The sequence below is a fragment of the Leptonotus elevatus genome, chromosome 8 (assembly GCF_054856555.1).
Source record: "Leptonotus elevatus isolate MCC_2025b chromosome 8, RoL_Lele_1.0, whole genome shotgun sequence".
Classification (NCBI taxonomy): Eukaryota; Metazoa; Chordata; class Actinopteri; order Syngnathiformes; family Syngnathidae; genus Leptonotus; species Leptonotus elevatus.
Genome location: NC_141246.1, coordinates 22,764,754 through 22,781,401, shown reverse-complemented (window position 1 = coordinate 22,781,401; position 16,648 = coordinate 22,764,754). Strand labels below are relative to the sequence as shown.

General features: G+C 38.7%; 2 protein-coding genes across 3 annotated transcripts; one reads left to right on the top strand and one right to left on the bottom strand.

Moving 5' to 3' along the window:
• Positions 1–2,358: 2,358 nt before the first annotated feature.
• LOC147170240 (phosphatidylinositol 5-phosphate 4-kinase type-2 beta-like) lies at positions 2,359–14,069 on the top strand. Of its 2 annotated transcripts, none has more exons than XM_086083381.1 (10): positions 2,359–2,976; positions 5,910–6,007; positions 7,905–8,001; positions 8,097–8,249; positions 9,027–9,173; positions 9,701–9,739; positions 9,925–10,038; positions 10,166–10,424; positions 10,607–10,710; positions 12,950–14,069. In XM_086083381.1, exons 1-10 carry the CDS (start codon positions 2,833–2,835, stop codon positions 13,028–13,030), a joined length of 1,236 nt encoding a protein of 411 aa, XP_085939507.1. In that variant the 5' UTR covers positions 2,359–2,832; the 3' UTR covers positions 13,031–14,069. The 2 variants fall into 2 exon arrangements, with proteins under 2 accessions (XP_085939507.1, XP_085939506.1); XM_086083380.1 differs by having other exon boundaries at positions 10,166–10,433.
• Positions 14,070–14,614: 545 nt separating this feature from the next.
• On the bottom strand, positions 14,615–16,573 carry psmb3 (proteasome 20S subunit beta 3). Its single transcript, XM_086082621.1, has 6 exons — positions 16,430–16,573; positions 15,492–15,676; positions 15,316–15,423; positions 15,055–15,232; positions 14,809–14,903; positions 14,615–14,733 (listed from the first exon to the last, which is right to left on the bottom strand). Exons 1-6 carry the CDS (start codon positions 16,430–16,432, stop codon positions 14,685–14,687), a joined length of 618 nt encoding a protein of 205 aa, XP_085938747.1. The 5' UTR covers positions 16,433–16,573; the 3' UTR covers positions 14,615–14,684.
• Positions 16,574–16,648: the final 75 nt, after the last annotated feature.

Genomic DNA, 16,648 nt, shown 5'->3' with positions numbered 1-16,648 from the left:
AAAATGCTAATGCTAATGTTAGCTATTGGAAATTTGCGTTTCTATGTTCTTCACTCGTCAGCAAGTCAGGTGAGGGTGGGAAAATACAGTACAAAACCGTTTAAGTTAAACATTATTTTCAACATCATTATATGATATTGTTTAGACACAATTAGATTCATTACCTCATCGTCATTCATCCTTTACACATAGCCGCTGGAAACCGATTTGTAATTTAGTTCAGTCCAACTGCAGGCGATTGAGAGATCGAGAGGGGATTTCACAACAACTATCCGCTGGTCTTCCTTCTGTCAAATCATTACCATTTTTGTCCATATGGCGCTGCCATAATCAATGAAACCTTTGTTGCTCTAAGTTAAAAGTTGTTTGTTATTTGCTTTGTCATAAGTGTGTCTGGAATGTCCAGGAGATAAAAGAGCAAAAGAACTAAGTAACATCAGATGAAAGGGTAGGATATGATGGGGTTCACGGGTCAGTGTAATGTGTGACTTGGAGTGAGCTGTATCAAATGAATGTGTATTCTATTACCAATTGTGAGAATGAAGCAACTGAAACGCATCAGCAAGTGTGTTGTCCTTGGTACAATGGTGTTACAATACCATATATCAAATTGAATCTGTTTTTTAAATTCATTCCTTTATTTAACCAAGTAAGAAACTCATTGAGATTAAAAATATATTTAAAAAATATATATTATAATCTGAGACATAATTATTCAACTTTATATTTGTTTTTAAATAAATGTTGTCACAGTGTTTTAGGTCTCCCTCTGTTAAGTTCATTAATATGCGGTGAGAACCGTGAAATTTATGGCTGGTGGTGAGACACTGAGACAGAGTTACATTTTCAAATGTATGTTGTTTCCCAGGGTGGCACGGTGGCTGACTGGTTAGCACGTCCGCCTCCCAGTGCAGAGGACGTGAGATCGGGTCCGGGCTTCAGCCTTCCTGGGTGGAGTTTGCATGTTCTCCCCGAGCTTGTGTGGGGTTTCTCCGGGTGCTCCGGTTTCCTCCCACATTCCAAAGACATGCATGGCAGGTTAATTGAATACTCCAAATTGTCCAAATTTGATTGTGAGTGTGGGTGGTTGTTCCTCTCTGTGTGCCCTGCGATTGGCTGGCAACTAGTTCAGGGTGTACCCCGCCTACTGCCCGAAGCCAGCTGGGATAGACTCCAGCGACCCTTCTGAGGACAAGCGATTAAGAAGAGGGATGGAGTTATTTCCCCTTAAAAGCAGCGACTGGTTAAGCATTAGCAGACTGACATTAAAAGCTGCTAAAAATCTCTCATTAATCTTTTCAAATAAAAAATAGCCTACTTGCTCACAAGGAATGTATGTGGTTTAGAAAGAAATTGCAATGGGAAATACACTATTAACCATTGCAATTCATTATTTGTTATGGATGGAATGGAATGGAATGTACTGCTTTTTATATAGTGCTTTAACTATACCATATGGTGCCCAAAGCGCTTTACAATTGAAGCCGCACATTCACACACACACTAGATGGATGGATATATAAATACAAAGATGTGAAACAAAAATTGAAAGAAAGTAAAGCACCATTAATACATATCTTAGTTCACAAGTTCAAGGGGAGTAAGAAAAAAACCTTTCTTGTCCTACACCTTAGGAGGCATGTAACTTACTGAGTATTGTGCAAAAGGTGAATTTTAATTTAGGCCTTTTACAAAATGCTTGATTATTTTAAATGCAGACTATTCAACAAAAGAACATTTTTTAAAAGAAAAAGAAAATCAGAATCTGGTTTTGAGTTCGAATTTGGTTTTGAATTTGAATCATCCTCTGTTGCAGTACAGGATTTTTACCAAAAGATGGTAGTATCATTACATTGAAAAAAGTCCCTTGAATTTAATTCTAACATTAAGATACCATCGCTCATCATTAAATTGTAAACTCACTGTGAGGGAGGTCCAAGGCTGTTTCTCCAGGCCATACTTTGCCCAGATCTAATTATCTGTACTTTCTAAGTTTGGTTCTAAGTCTGTCCCTTAGAAGTGGAATCTTGCATACTTGTCTGCCAAGCTGTTTACAAAATTAACCCCATTTATCCTCCTCACCCACATGTGGTGCTGGATTAAGTTCTTAGTTAAATTAGTTACTTTTTTGTTTTTAAAGTAGACTGGGAAAATAAACAACTACATATAGAGCGCAAGTTTTTGTCATCGTTTTTATTTCCAGTCAGAGGTAGTTGCTAACTTTCTCCCACCGAAAAGTGCCCTGGTGCCAGTTGTTTACAAACATTCTGAAAAGGTTTGTTGGTCCTGATGAAGGTGAGTGGGAATCCAAGTAATTCACATAACAACCTGCCGGGGGCGCTGTTGTCCGAAGCGCGTAGGACGCCATCTTGAGGAGACATCGAACGCAACCCTGGTTGGTGATGACTGACAACAATTTCAGGCGCATCAGGATGACATTACCGAATTCAAAGTGAACCCGAGTCACACAGACTTTGGGCTATAAATATTAGGAGAGGGGCAAGAAGAGCTGTTGGACTCATGTTCGCCGAGCCGGGTTGTTTTTAAGACGCAAAGCCCGTTGTAGCCATATGGCCGGCTAGCTGCTCTGTGGACCCGCGGCCTGTTCGGGAGGAGGAAGGGTGGTGACGGCGCAAAATGCTCGACTACCCCTGACTCCTAACCAGGCAGTAATCCAAGACAGAGACTCGCTTCGAGTTGAACGACGAGCACAATGCACTTAGAATTTTTTTAAAGCTCTTCACTTTCTGAATTTTTTGGGGGGTGTGGTGTTTAGACGCCCCGAACGACAGTGAATGCCGTGGCGCGTGCTCTGAATTCCCAGCCTGAGACATGTCATCCAACTGCACCAGCGCAGCGCCTGTCAGCGCTAGCAAAACCAAGACGAAAAAGAAGCATTTTATAGGACAGAAAGTGAAACTATTCCGTGCAAGCGAACCCATCCTCAGCGTTTTAATGTGGGGTGTGAATCACACGGTAACTTTGTTTTTTAATATATTTATGTCGACTCCCGAGTGGTGTGTTTATGTGACTGTTTAGTCAGTGTTTTGATCTAGCTTGCATGTTAGCCGCCTCTATTCCTGTACAAACCAGGACGACGTAATCGTTATTCATCCACTTTATTCATATTTTACATTTAGTGATGCTCGTTTGCTTCGGAAGTTGAAAAACGGTTTCACTTGTCAAACCGTTACAGTGTAGTTTCGCTTTACTGTTGCATGCAAGTGTATGTTAATGTATGCCACCCTGCAGATTAATAATATACAGTACAATACTAATGAGTCCGTCCACATTCGGCTGCACATTTAAACTGCAAGCACATAGCAACTTTTTACATGCATTGTCAACTTGTCAGTGTTTTGGACTAGAGTGCTATGGGCGAATGTGCATGTGCAGGCATGGTGGAAGGGGTGTGACCGGCAGCTGGAGCAGCAGGTTTCGCAATTTCACTTCCGCTGCTGCAGAAAGAACTCTTGTTTTTACTAGACACTCACTGGACACTTTATTAGGTACACCTGTACGTGCTCCCTCATAGGTAATGCAAGAATTGTGTCAATTAGCCCCTCTCTTATGAATATAACAATATTATTTTTGTTTATTTTGCGTTTGTAACTTCCCTGTGATCAGTGTTGTTTTAAAAATGTTAAGAAAGATCTTAAATGCGGTGATCATGACCAAAGTTTATGTGGTCATCTCTACTCCTGCCCACTTAAACCTCTGAAAATACATAATAATGGATGCTGACTAGTACATTTAGCAATTATTTATTTATTTGGTACGTTTTTAGACTGTTCCTGTTCTCCCTTGCTTGTGTTTTTTTCCCTCTGGCTTCCTTCCACATTACAAAAACGTGACTGTTAGGTTAACTAAAGACAACATTTTCTATTGATGTGTGTGAAGAGTGTCTATATACATGACCAATGATTGGTGGATGACCAGTCAACTTTTATTCATGACATGACGATGAACGCTATAGAAAATGGATGGATTGATTAATTTCCCTTTCACGTGGCCTAAATAGGTTAGCAAAATAATAAACTGAGCCATTGCAGTGCTCTTCACCACTACTGCAAAGTACAACCACAATAACAAACGGAAATGAATACATCCCTGACAGTTTCAGTTAAAATCAAAACAGAATCCACTACTAAACTGTACTAGAATATTTAGGTTGTGTATTGTAGTGGCATGGACCAAGGAAAAAACACTTCAACATTTGGGTGCAAATCTATAAAAAACAAACAAAAGCCAACTGTTGTCAATCACTTTGCTATGTAAATTAATGCCACTTACTGGTTTGAGTGTGACGTTGTCAACCTCAATTTAATTATAACAGGTTAACCACAGCAATTTTACAAAAGCTACACAGTACTGTTCATGTTATACATGTTAGCTACTAAAGGAAGAAGGAGAAATCTACCCTTTGCAACATTGTTCTCTGAAAACGCCAAATTCATGGATAGAGCACTTGTGTTGTGTCTCGTAAGATTGTGCAGCTCTTCCAATTTGTCCGATGACCATGCATCACCTTCGCTTTTGCTGAGCCAATGAGAAGCACGTGAGCAGCACAGGTTGCAGGTTGTCTAATTAGCAATACTCATTTGAAATAGTGTCTGGTTGGTTGTTGCACACATGTACAGTCTATCGTTCATGTATCAAAGCACATAATGATAATTTTTACTGCATTGCTGATATTCAGTGGATGAACTTTGGCAAAGGGTGTGTGGGTGCAGCTCATGGGCAATTTAGATTTGTGGTGTGGGCGGGAAGTCATCAGACAGACAAGCTTTTCTCCTCTCATCAGTCGTTGAATGCCTTTTAAAGCCTGCAACAGAGAGACCATTTTTGGTGTTTAGTTAAGATTCTGCATTGTGTTGGTACATTTTCAGGAGACTTTGAGAACATTATTAATCTAATGGTGACAAAAAAGGAATGTTTGTAATTTATTGCATTCCTCAGTCAGTGAGCGTTACTATTGTTTCTGAAAGTCATGTCAAAATATGATTAAATTTCTCAAGCAAGTGTCTTGAAAGCCATGTTTCCACATGGCAGTGCATTCCATATTACCTTCCATTAGTAGTTTAGAACAGTAAAACTCAGCTTTGTCTTGTTTTTTGTTTTTTTTACGCCACAGGGTCTGTATGGCAAAACTGTTAAATAATGAGACCAATGCTACGTGGTGTAAGCCGAGGAACAAGTTAGTATTTCTTGTTCTTTCTCCTTGGCAAGTATGTACTGTAATGTTTGGTGGAACCTCACGTCACAGTTGACTTGGGGGCGAGAGGTGGTGTACACCCATGACTGTTGACAAACAACCATTCGCACCTAAGGATCATTTAGAGTCTTCAATTGAACTAGCATGGATGTTTTTGGAATGTGGGAGGAAGTCAGAGTATATGGAAAAAGCTCACACAAGCACGGGAGAACATGCTTAAACCAGACAGGAAGGCCAACCTGCTCTAATATCATAAAAAGTGTGTTTCAGTATTTATTATACAGATGTGATCTAATTTGCACTTTAACCCATTTCAAATTTGGTTTTGTAGCGGTTGGTTACACCAATTTGACTGATTGACAATGTCAGGCCAAAACTGAACCTCATTTGTTGAGGTGAGAAATTAGGTCATATCTTTTCTAAATCTTTGCTTTCAGAACTGCACGTATATTGAAAGATCATGGTGGTTTTGAATAGTTGAGTTGAAATCATATTGCGACTGAACACAATTTGCAAAAAAATGTATTGTTTGAGCTCAATTTTAATTGACAACAGCATGCTCTGAAGTTAATGACTACTCTTGGTGAATGCATTTATTTTTCGTGATCATTTTTGTATTTCTTTATTTTTACAGTGCTGCCAATATATATTTCTCTCTTCCCGTGTCTGATCCATTGCTCTTTTCCTCCCTCAGATTAACGAGTTAAGTAATGTGCCTGTACCTGTAATGCTGATGCCAGATGATTTTAAAGCCTACAGTAAGATCAAAGTGGACAACCACCTATTTAACAAGTAGGTACATTGATGTTCCTGTGCTCTCATTGCCTGTAAAGGCATTTCTGAATTTTTTAAAATATTATTGCTGTCTAATGTTTTCTCAAACTTTAATAGTGTTTGACTGCTTCTGTGCTTGAAAGGGTCAGAATAAATCATATTTCTTCTAATATGACCACAGGCTCATTTAAGGTTTTCTTTCTGTCAATTTTCTTTTGGAATCCTCAATTTTTGTTGTTGGTAAACACCAACGTACACGCTTCCAATCTAATGCCCCTCTCAGAAAAGGTAGCACGGATATATTAGTCATAACCTTCACTATGATACAGCAATACAATTAAAGGAAGATAATGCTTTTTTCCCCTGCAATTTAAATCAGTTCACTTGCATACATTTGTCAAAATGCCTCAGGATCAAGGATTGTAGAATACTTTACACACACCGTTGTTGTTTTTTTTGTCTTGCTGAAATTAAGACACCATTTAACTGCTATGCCAATGGCGTCCAGTTTTCTTTAGTATAATGACTAAGAGGCGTAGCTGAGGGTTGCTGCATGTTGAGCCCAGAGTCTAAAACATGAGGTTTAATTGCGATGCACCCACAAAGGCTGCATGGTTTGATTTCCCCCCATGGATTAATGAGTTAATGTGTGGATCCATATCTGTAGCAGAAACGTCGGCAAATCCATCAAATATATTCTGTGTATCAGAAATAAATGCTAATCTGTGGATCTAACAAAATTCAATGCAGCTCTGCTTACCTTTTTGGATTTGCTGCACTATTATGTCATTCTGGTGAAATTTAGAAGGACTTGCTCACAGATATATTTCGGGAAATAAATAGGCAGCTTACGAAAGATTTAGTGGGTTGTGTAATTTCACACTCGATGTGGGGACCCGCCAGACATCCAACCATTTGTACACAAACAATTAAAAAAGTAAATATTCTTGGGGCTGGGCTGGGTATCGATTCAAATTTCTTCAATCAATTACATTTCGATTCACAAGAGTTCAGTTTGATTAAATTTAGATTTTTTTTCCAATTTGATTCGATTCACTTCAGTCAACTCTGATTAATTATGGAACATCAATTCTTCTTAAATATCAAGGACATGATAAAAACTCCACAAACAATAATTCCAAATTAAAATTTTCGGAGGCTTTAACTGGTTAAATTATTTAGTTTATTAATGAAAGTAACAGGTTTTACAATCACATAAGTGTTACACAAATATTGACATCAGCAAGGATGAGATGAAAATATTTTCATAATTCCAGTTCAATAATTGCAAATAGAAAGATTCTGAATTGTCTTAAAGTGCAATTAGTCAGGTCTTTCATAAATGTAAGAAAATACTTTTAAATTCATGTGAAATGTAAACTTCAAGAAAATAGTAAGATACAAAAAAGAATCTGTCTTTAAAATTTTATTTTCTTAGGGATTTAAGGGGAATGGAGATACTAAAATAATCTATTCATGGTTTTATGAACCAATATCAGGCTCGAAAATGGAAATCGATTGGATACTGATTATTCAATTTTTTAACTCCTATTCCCTAATATGTCACCTTTGAATGTATAAACAGTCTTTCTTTCAGTATCTCTCAAAACTGGGTTTAAAGAGAGCAAAAAAGTCATTTGGAATATATTAGACAGAGCATGTGTACCTAATGAAGTGTACAATGAATATATAGCTCTCTTCCTCCCCTTGCAGTTTGACAAAAGTGCATTGCTTTCTTGTCACACTATCAAGAAAGTGTTGAATCTCCTTTTGAATGGGATGTTGGCAAAAGGAAGCAGTAATCTTCTCATCCAAAAGGCACACATGCATTTGAAAAAGATGTGTAACATTGTGCAGGAGTCAGACAAAAGGAGCAAGCATAACATTGCTTGACTGTGTGACTCTCCCTTGTCAGAGAAAACCTTCCTAGTCGCTTTAAGTTCAAAGAATATTGTCCCATGGTGTTCCGAAACCTGAGGGAGAGGTTTTGCATCGATGACCAAGACTACCAGGTAAGCTCTTAGTGACAAGAAGTAGTATTGTCATTGGATGAGCTCCTGCGTGCATGGGAAAGGTCTTGAAGCAATCCTGTCGTTCTGTCTCGCAGAACTCTCTCACGCGGAGCGCTCCCCTCAACAGCGACTCCCAGGGTCGTCTTGGCAATCGCTTCCTCTCCAGCTACGACCATCGATTTGTCATCAAAACTGTGTCCAGTGAGGACATCGCTGAGATGCACAACATCCTAAAAAAGTACCACCAGGTAGAATGCTTGCAGTTGACGCAATTTTACTCCAGCATATTGTGGCAGATGTTTTTGATGTTTGAATGCAACCTGGGTCAAACATGAGAATGGTTTCGCTTCTGTTTGTGCTGCTAAATAATGCATTGTTTTATTCAGTCCCTCGCTTCCATTCTGTGCTTTCCTCTCTTCCAGTGATAATTTAGTTGCCGAAAAATGTTCTGCATATTTTTTGTCACCCCCAAAAATTTTCAGTCGAAAATTAAACGAAAACTAAAATAGAAGCCATTCATTGAGACGATGACGGTAACTAAATTGACTGACCATTTCATCAATGACTAAAAGAAAAACAACACAGTGACGGAAATTCACAAAATCCAATCAGACGAAGGAACGAAACGCGGCTGGGAGAAAAGAACCATTCAGAAACTGTTCACTGCACTTTATTTAATGTTCAAACATGTTTCCATTCATTGTGCAGCTGTCAAATTAATCTCAGGCAACTATGCACTTTTTTTTTAAGACGCCGTATTATTGTCAGTTTCGACATGTTCCATTGAAACAAAGTTTAATAAAGACACCGTTGTGTTAAATGTGCCTTGCGTGTTAAACTTCAGTTACAGATAGGTGTAGTGTATGCTGAAAGAAATTTGATGTTAACTAAAATTAGATTCAAACTAAAATACAATCAGATGACTAAATTATGACTAAAACTTTAATTAATTTTAGTCAAAAGACTAAAACTAAATACAAATGTCTTGTCAAAATTAACACTGCTCTCTAATCTGTTATCCACAGTTTATAGTGGAGTGGCACGGCAACACGCTGCTCCCTCAATTTCTGGGTATGTACAGGCTAACAGTGGACGGTGTGGAGACGTACATGGTGGTGACCCGGAATGTATTCAGCCATCGCCTCACCGTTCATCGCAAATACGACCTCAAGGTATTTGGCCAGTGTGCTCACATGTCTGCCTGTTACTTCTCTGATTGCTAACACAAGATAATGCGGCAGCAGTGATAGGTCAGCCAACATAGCACGTATTAGATTAGCGCTGTACGATTAATTTGAGCGTTTCTCTGTTTTTGAAATCCAAAGCTGTTATGTTATGTACTGTAAAATGGTATCATCTGACTTTCCTCTACTTAAGCACGCTGAATGTGTGATGTTAGTGAGTGGAGTTGGGTAAGCTTGTCGTGTGACATTCTAGCTTGTTTTTGGTCAATCACGCATCCTAAAACGTAACGGTGGCTAACGAAACGACTTGTATACTGTGCAGTATTTTTCCCTGTCTGTCTTTTGGCTCCACTGCCACTAGTTGTGAACCATCTAATAATCTCTGAAAATGGCATTTCTGCCTTTTCAGCTGCCAAATATTGTTTGGAGAAAGTCTGATATGAAGCCATCAATAATGCTTCTTATGTATCATCTATTTCTGTCATTTCTATTTATATTGATATTTCTTCTTTTAGGGTTCCACAGTCTCAAGAGAAGCAAGCGGCAAGGAAAAGGTACATTTGATTATCAAGAAACGAGACAAAAATAAATATAAGAAATTCATTTTGATCTATTTTCGATGACTGCTTATTTTAATCAGAGATGTATGTCATGAAGACAAAGGAGATTTCACTGGTGTTTGTGTAAGCCAACTGTTGAGCAAAATTCTGCATTCTGTGTTGTTGTTTGCTCTCCGTAGGCGAAAGAGCTCCCCACATTAAAAGACAACGACTTCCTGAATGAAGGCCATAAACTGCAAATAGGAGAAGACAACAAGAAGTACTTCTTGGAGAAGTTAAAACATGATGTTGAGGTAAATTTGTTGAAAGTGTATCTGACATTTACAGATTACTTTGTGATATATTGAAGGAAGGAGCGCTTTAGTTGTCAAGAGTTTAATGTGATTGAAATCCATGTGTGCAATTGATTGGCGCTTTCAGTTCCTGGCCACTCTGAAGATCATGGATTACAGTCTTCTGGTGGGCATCCACGACGTGGAACGAGCAGAGCAGGAGGAGATGGATGTGGAGGCTGGTGCAGATGAGGAAGAGTATGAGAATGACGGGATGGGTGCAGGCGTGCTCACTGGATCCTTTGGCACGCCACCCGACAGCCCAGGAAACCCCCTCAACTGTGGATTCTTCGGGCCTGGGGACTTTGACCCCTCTGTTGATGTTTACGCAATCAAGAGCCATGACAGTGAGCAATGTCTGCAATATTTTTCTTTATATTTTTGCATGTCATTTATTTTTTAATTGCATTTGCTGAAGTATTTTAAACATGCATGTTTTTAGTTACCCCCTGAGCTATTGCATCATAACTGCAACAGCACGTCTTTTTAGGAAAGTAGCACCAACTTCTGATTGACTTTTTGTTGCTAGGTGTGGTCAAGAAGGAGGTGTACTTCATGGCGATCATCGACATCCTCACACATTATGATGCGAAGAAAAAAGCTGCACATGCTGCCAAAACTGTGAAACACGGGGTGAGTGAAATGACCTTGCTTTGAATGGATGCTCGGTCCCACTGCCCAGTTGGCCCCACCCTTTGCACACCACTGGTTAGAGCTGGACGATTAATCGAAATGTTATTGTGATTTCAATGTTGGCTTATTTTGGCTAATTGAAGAAAAACGACTCATTTGCAGAACAGTGTGGTGCGTTTACAAGTTCCCTACGTTGTAAAAGTACCCTGAATGCACCATGTTGCTTGTAGCAACCCCGGAGTGAATCAATGTGATTCTGCCGTCCCTAAGCATCCTTTAAGCTGTTAAACGACTCCCCAGTTGGAGTTAACTGTAAACTAAACACACAATAAGAATAATTACATCCACTGTATATTTAAATACATAACAGGCTTTGTTTTTAAAACAGCACTAATGCTACAGTGAATGGAGGATCCCATTCAAATGCTAACGGGAAATTAGCATTGAATCAAATAACAAATCTTCACACACAAATGCTGTGGAAACACATACCTACAGGTAAAAAAAATAACACTACTCAAATTATTCCCAATTTGTGAAAAACAAGTTATTTTAATAGAATTCAATCGCAACATCTTCTGTTCGCATTGTGTGTGCATAATGGATGCACGGCACCACACTGCCCCTAAGAGGCCAAAACGCACAGGAACACCCAGTGTTTGTTTTCAATTGCTATTTTAGTTTACAGTATTCTTATTTTACTGTCTGACTAATTTAAATGTTCTCTACCTACCTACCTACCTACCTACCTACCTACCTTATATTATTAATTTCCTATATTTAAAGCTGAGTTTCAAGGAATTCACTTTTCCTCAAAATTCAAGGATATAAATATATCCAAGGACTTTTTTTTTTGGTTTTACCAACACACTTTTCCACGTGACGTAGCACAAAATACAATCCCTGAGGTCCCAGGTTAGTTCCCTAAATCCCCAGATTTGTGAAAATAACATAAGATAAAATAAATATGATAAAGAGGTTAATGTAATGCTTAAGTTTGAAAATGAAGAATGAAAATTCAAGAGGCTTGAATTTCACATATTTACAAGGTTATTTTATACTTGTGCTCAAGAATTGGCGTAAGGCTATGATCATCGTTTGGAGTAGTTGAAAAAATTACGTTTTAAAATCAAGGAATAATTTTTTCATCAATCGTGATTTCAATCTCAATCAAAATTTGGGATTATTATTTTTTCCATAATTGTCGAGCCCTACCGCTATTATAACCTAATAGCAAAGTCATCCAGCACCACCACATGTTTATGGCGCCAAGGCAACAAGCTGTGGCCAGTTGTTTGTTGTGATTTCCCAGCAAGTGCTCTCCTTTTTTGTATCTGTCTGTATGTCTGTCCATCATCCATCCATCCAGTTGAATGACAGATAAAAGCAAGTGGCTCATAGTGTTATGTATGGAATACTTGAATGATAATTCAAGACACAAATGCACTTTAAAAGTTGGCAATTTAGCAAACAAGTGATGGAAAGTCAGACCATCCTCGCTCGATTTAAGACATTTGAGTTGTAATGTGTTTTACTTGACAAGCAGTCTTATGCACTGCACTTGTTGTACAACTTCAGACTATGGACTGTTATACAGTACCTGGATTTGATTTGTCGGTAGTTGTTTAAAAAAATAATAATAATAATAATTTTATATATATATATATATATATATGTGTGTTAGTTTTTAAGACAAAATACTTTGATTTTTTTTTTTAATCTTGCACACAAATACACGGATGCTAGCAATTAACTTCATACATGTTCAATACTGCAAGTGTGATAGCGACACATCTTTTCACCACGAGAGCAAGGATGTGTTCAGTCATACTTTTAAAAGGTGTTTTTTGCTTGCATATGTTGCCTGCTAAATTGTACAGATTATTATTACTAGTGATGGGAAAATGACGCTTTATAAACCACTTGCGTTATTTTTTTTACTCCTATGTGGTGCTCTTGGTTTGAGGATAAAGGCTGGTGCAATGGAAAGTGAATTTACACTGCATCTTTTAACCATGAGCCCCATCTATAGGAGCAAAAAAATATTACAAGTGGTTCCTGACGCTACATTTCCCCGTCACTAAGTATTACAGTATTTTAAGTAATCAATAGATGCTGCTTTTGCTCCATTTGATTTGGTCAGGAAGTCAATGAAAGAATGTTATTTGCTGTGCCGTCTTCCAAACTTCCATTTCATGCATTTGTCCATCTTTCTGATTGCCTGGCTTGTGTTTTGCAGGCGGGGGCCGAGATCTCAACGGTGAACCCAGAGCAGTACTCCAAGCGCTTCTACGAGTTCATGTCCAATATCTTGTCATAGACTTTTCCCCACTCTATCTTGTCAGACTTTTCCCCACTCTGCCCGCTCAGCCAGTCACAGATCTGTCACACGTACACACACACACACACACACACACACACGCTCACCCCCACACACACACCTTGTTCCACCCGACTCGTCCTCACCATCTTCAACGAGTTCATGGTTCAGTCAAGTTATGTTTTTAGGCTGTTACAAAACCCCAAATCCAAATAAACAACGCTCCCCTTTCTTAATTTAGGAAAGAACATCCTAATAACCACCTTTAGTTGAATTTTTGTTTAAATTACTGCTCCTGATTCCCAGTCGTACGCCGCTACCTTATCACTCCTCTTGCCAGCACAGGAACTGTCTCACTGATGCCTTCAACGAGTGTGTCCGCTTCAGCAGTCTCTTTGCACCGTCTTCTCACTTTCTATTCATGTTGTCATTTCCTCTGATTTCCATTTGACACGCACACACACACACACACACACACACACACACACACACACACACACACACACACACACACACACACACACACACACACACACACACACACACACACAGTCGGATTGCATGACGTACTCTTTACAGTCTTCTTCAGGCCTACTGCTGACAATTTGGAACAACCGGACATCAACATTCATATTGATGATGTACTACAATAAGTAAATGGCTGCAGTTATCAAAAATGCATGGCTGATGCACACATGAGACTCCACCAGTAAGTTTTTAACACCAAGCCACTGAACTTAACATCTGAGTGTTCTAATGAAAACAGGAAAAACAAAAAAATCCGTGTTTTTGAATGTTACGTTGCCATATTGGTTTTGAATATTTTGGAATATTAAACATAAGTTTGGTGAAGAAAAAAAGATTCATTAAAAAAAAAAGGCGGGGGAAATTCAACACAATAAGAATCTTTTTTTTAATATCTTGTTTACATTGATGTAGCAATTTTGTGTTTGTATACAGTATTGTTTTGTTAACGACAAACATTAGAAAAATGTTACTTGAAAATGATTCATTGCATATTAAAGGGAGTTTTATCTTGTGTCTGATTATTTCTTTGTCAAAGCGAAATGTTGGAATTCTGCATGCATGAACCCATGTTCACAATAAATAATGAAATTAAAGATTGCGGGGAAGTAGGAAATGTCACACTCTGAGGTCCAATTCAAAGCGTTCCAACTTCCAGTTGAAGTTAAAAAAAAAAAAATGGCTGCAGCAACCTAAAGGTTAAGATGACAAAAAAAGCTTTTCATTTCAGGATAAAGCAAGATGGGACATATCCCCCCCCTTGCTTCAGTCAACTTGTCTTGCTAGTTATTGCAGCATATGCAAAAAGCCTGCTATGATTCCTACAATTTCTTTAATCATTATTTTTAATGTAATATACTAATTTCTCTATGAGAATTTTGGGTTATAGCTCAAAATTATTTATCGTATACAAAACAATGAAATTCCACTGTGTAGTCATATCTTTATTAACCTTTTTGAGTTGAACAACTGAAATAAGTTTTCCACAATACTATAAATATTGCGATGAATGTGTAGATAGCTCGTATTTCTTTACCTTGAGAAACTTACACAAGGTCAGACTGTGTAAACAAGTTTATTTAACAATATAAAGAGTACATGCATTGTTTTCATATAGACATTTGGTGTTTTAATCCATCCTAGCCTTCAAAGTTCTTGTGGTGATCTTGTCTTTCTCACTGGAAGAAAAAACGAACCTGTCAATCAACTGGAACTCTTGTTGCGCCAACCTACCAACATGCTGTCATACTTACATGACGTGTACGACGACGCCCATGCCGGACACTGCGTCCCGGTCAAGTGCATTCAGCATGGCCTGGGAAATGGTCTCAAACAGGTCCTCGGGCTCCTGCGTGATCAAACTCATTTCTAACGTACTATACAGTCAAACACCCTGCAATGTTGTGGATTTCTGTGATTGTTATTATTATTTTTTTTTATTGTGTTTTAAAAAAACAGTCTCTACATTATGGATTTCCCTCTTCTGACACACAACTTACCAAGTCAGGTTCCCACAAAGATTCACACATGCCGTACATCTGCTCCGAGCAGGTCCCGCTCACGACAAAGTCCTCCGTCACCATGGGGCATCCGATCAAATCCAGGGAGCAGATGAACGGCTCAAATGTCTTTGGATCCAGCCCGGCAATCACGGGCTCGATGTAGTATGGCCCGAACCTATCGAGGAAAATCCCCATGACGTTTCCTCTTGTCTGTAGGCAACTTTTAAGGCAAACGTGGAGCCATGAAAATACACATACCTCTTTTCATACAATAGGTTTGACACCATGCTCATGAAAGTCTTGGGTTTGATCTGACGACCCTCCTTCAGCTCGTAAAGGTTCAATCGGAATTTAAGCCTCTGGGATCTATATGTGTTATAAAAGTAAAAAATGACGACGGTGATGACTTGCCTAAAACTGTTCCACACACTTACACTGTCTGAACATCAGTGGCCAGCCCAGCGAGTCCGATGTACAGCCTATCGCCCATGGGGAAGATCTTCTCAAAATCGGTGGTGACCATCTGAGCCTGAATGCCAAACCTGCGGTCGGACGCGATGGCCACACAGTTCTTCCCCCTCATGGCCATGACGGCCCCTCCGTTATACGACATAATAGACTGCATGGAGAAGGACAAAGGAGAGACAAATATAATCTAGTGTCAAAAATTCTGCAAATGGCATAATTCATGCAGAAACAATACGAGATAAGATTCTAAACATTTGACATATATTTTTAAATCCAATTCTGTAGTCACTTGTATAACAATTTTGCACTGTGTGAGATATTTATTACATAGCTATACACAATCAATATTATTCATATTGACATAACTACTATACACGGTTTATTTCATCCACATTTACCCATTTTCTTCTTCTCAATTAGGGCTTACTATTCAAATATGACTTTCAATGTGCATTGAACCACTGTCCAAACATGTATGAACATATAACGATATTTTTTTGTCATACACTGACTGTAAAAATCAATTTTGCTTAGCATCTTGGCTAAGTAAATAATTGACGGTTTCACTGTCGAAAAATAAAATTTTAACAGCGCGGCATCCTATGCAACTCATTCATCGTGCAAGTGCGATAACGACGGCGGACCATAACAAGCTAACAATGGTGTATTTGCTTATGAAATGTCACCCACGGGTATACTCTCGACTGTTTTTCAAGCACTTTCTGAAATAACTACATGGTACTTCCACTTTTAAACTGGAGTACAAAATACAATACACGAAAATCAGGCAACGTTCCACAGACATGCTAAACGTACGATCCTGTTAGCATAGCCGGGATGTCCATATACTTAAAATTTGTTTCGCGTTTCAAACCCGTTGTTCAACAATGTTGCGTGTTCCTACCATTGTGAAGATGTTGGAGTCCAATTGTCACAAATTGAACTTTATAGTGAGTTTCGCTTGGTTTTTTAATTGACGAGCTTCCCGTGGTGACTACACAATTTTGGAGCAACAATGAGATCACACAAACCCGGTCGACGGTCTTACTGATTGCTGGAATATGATTGGCTCATGAGGAACGATTTCATTGGCTGACTCGGTGGTCAACATAGTTTCTTTGAG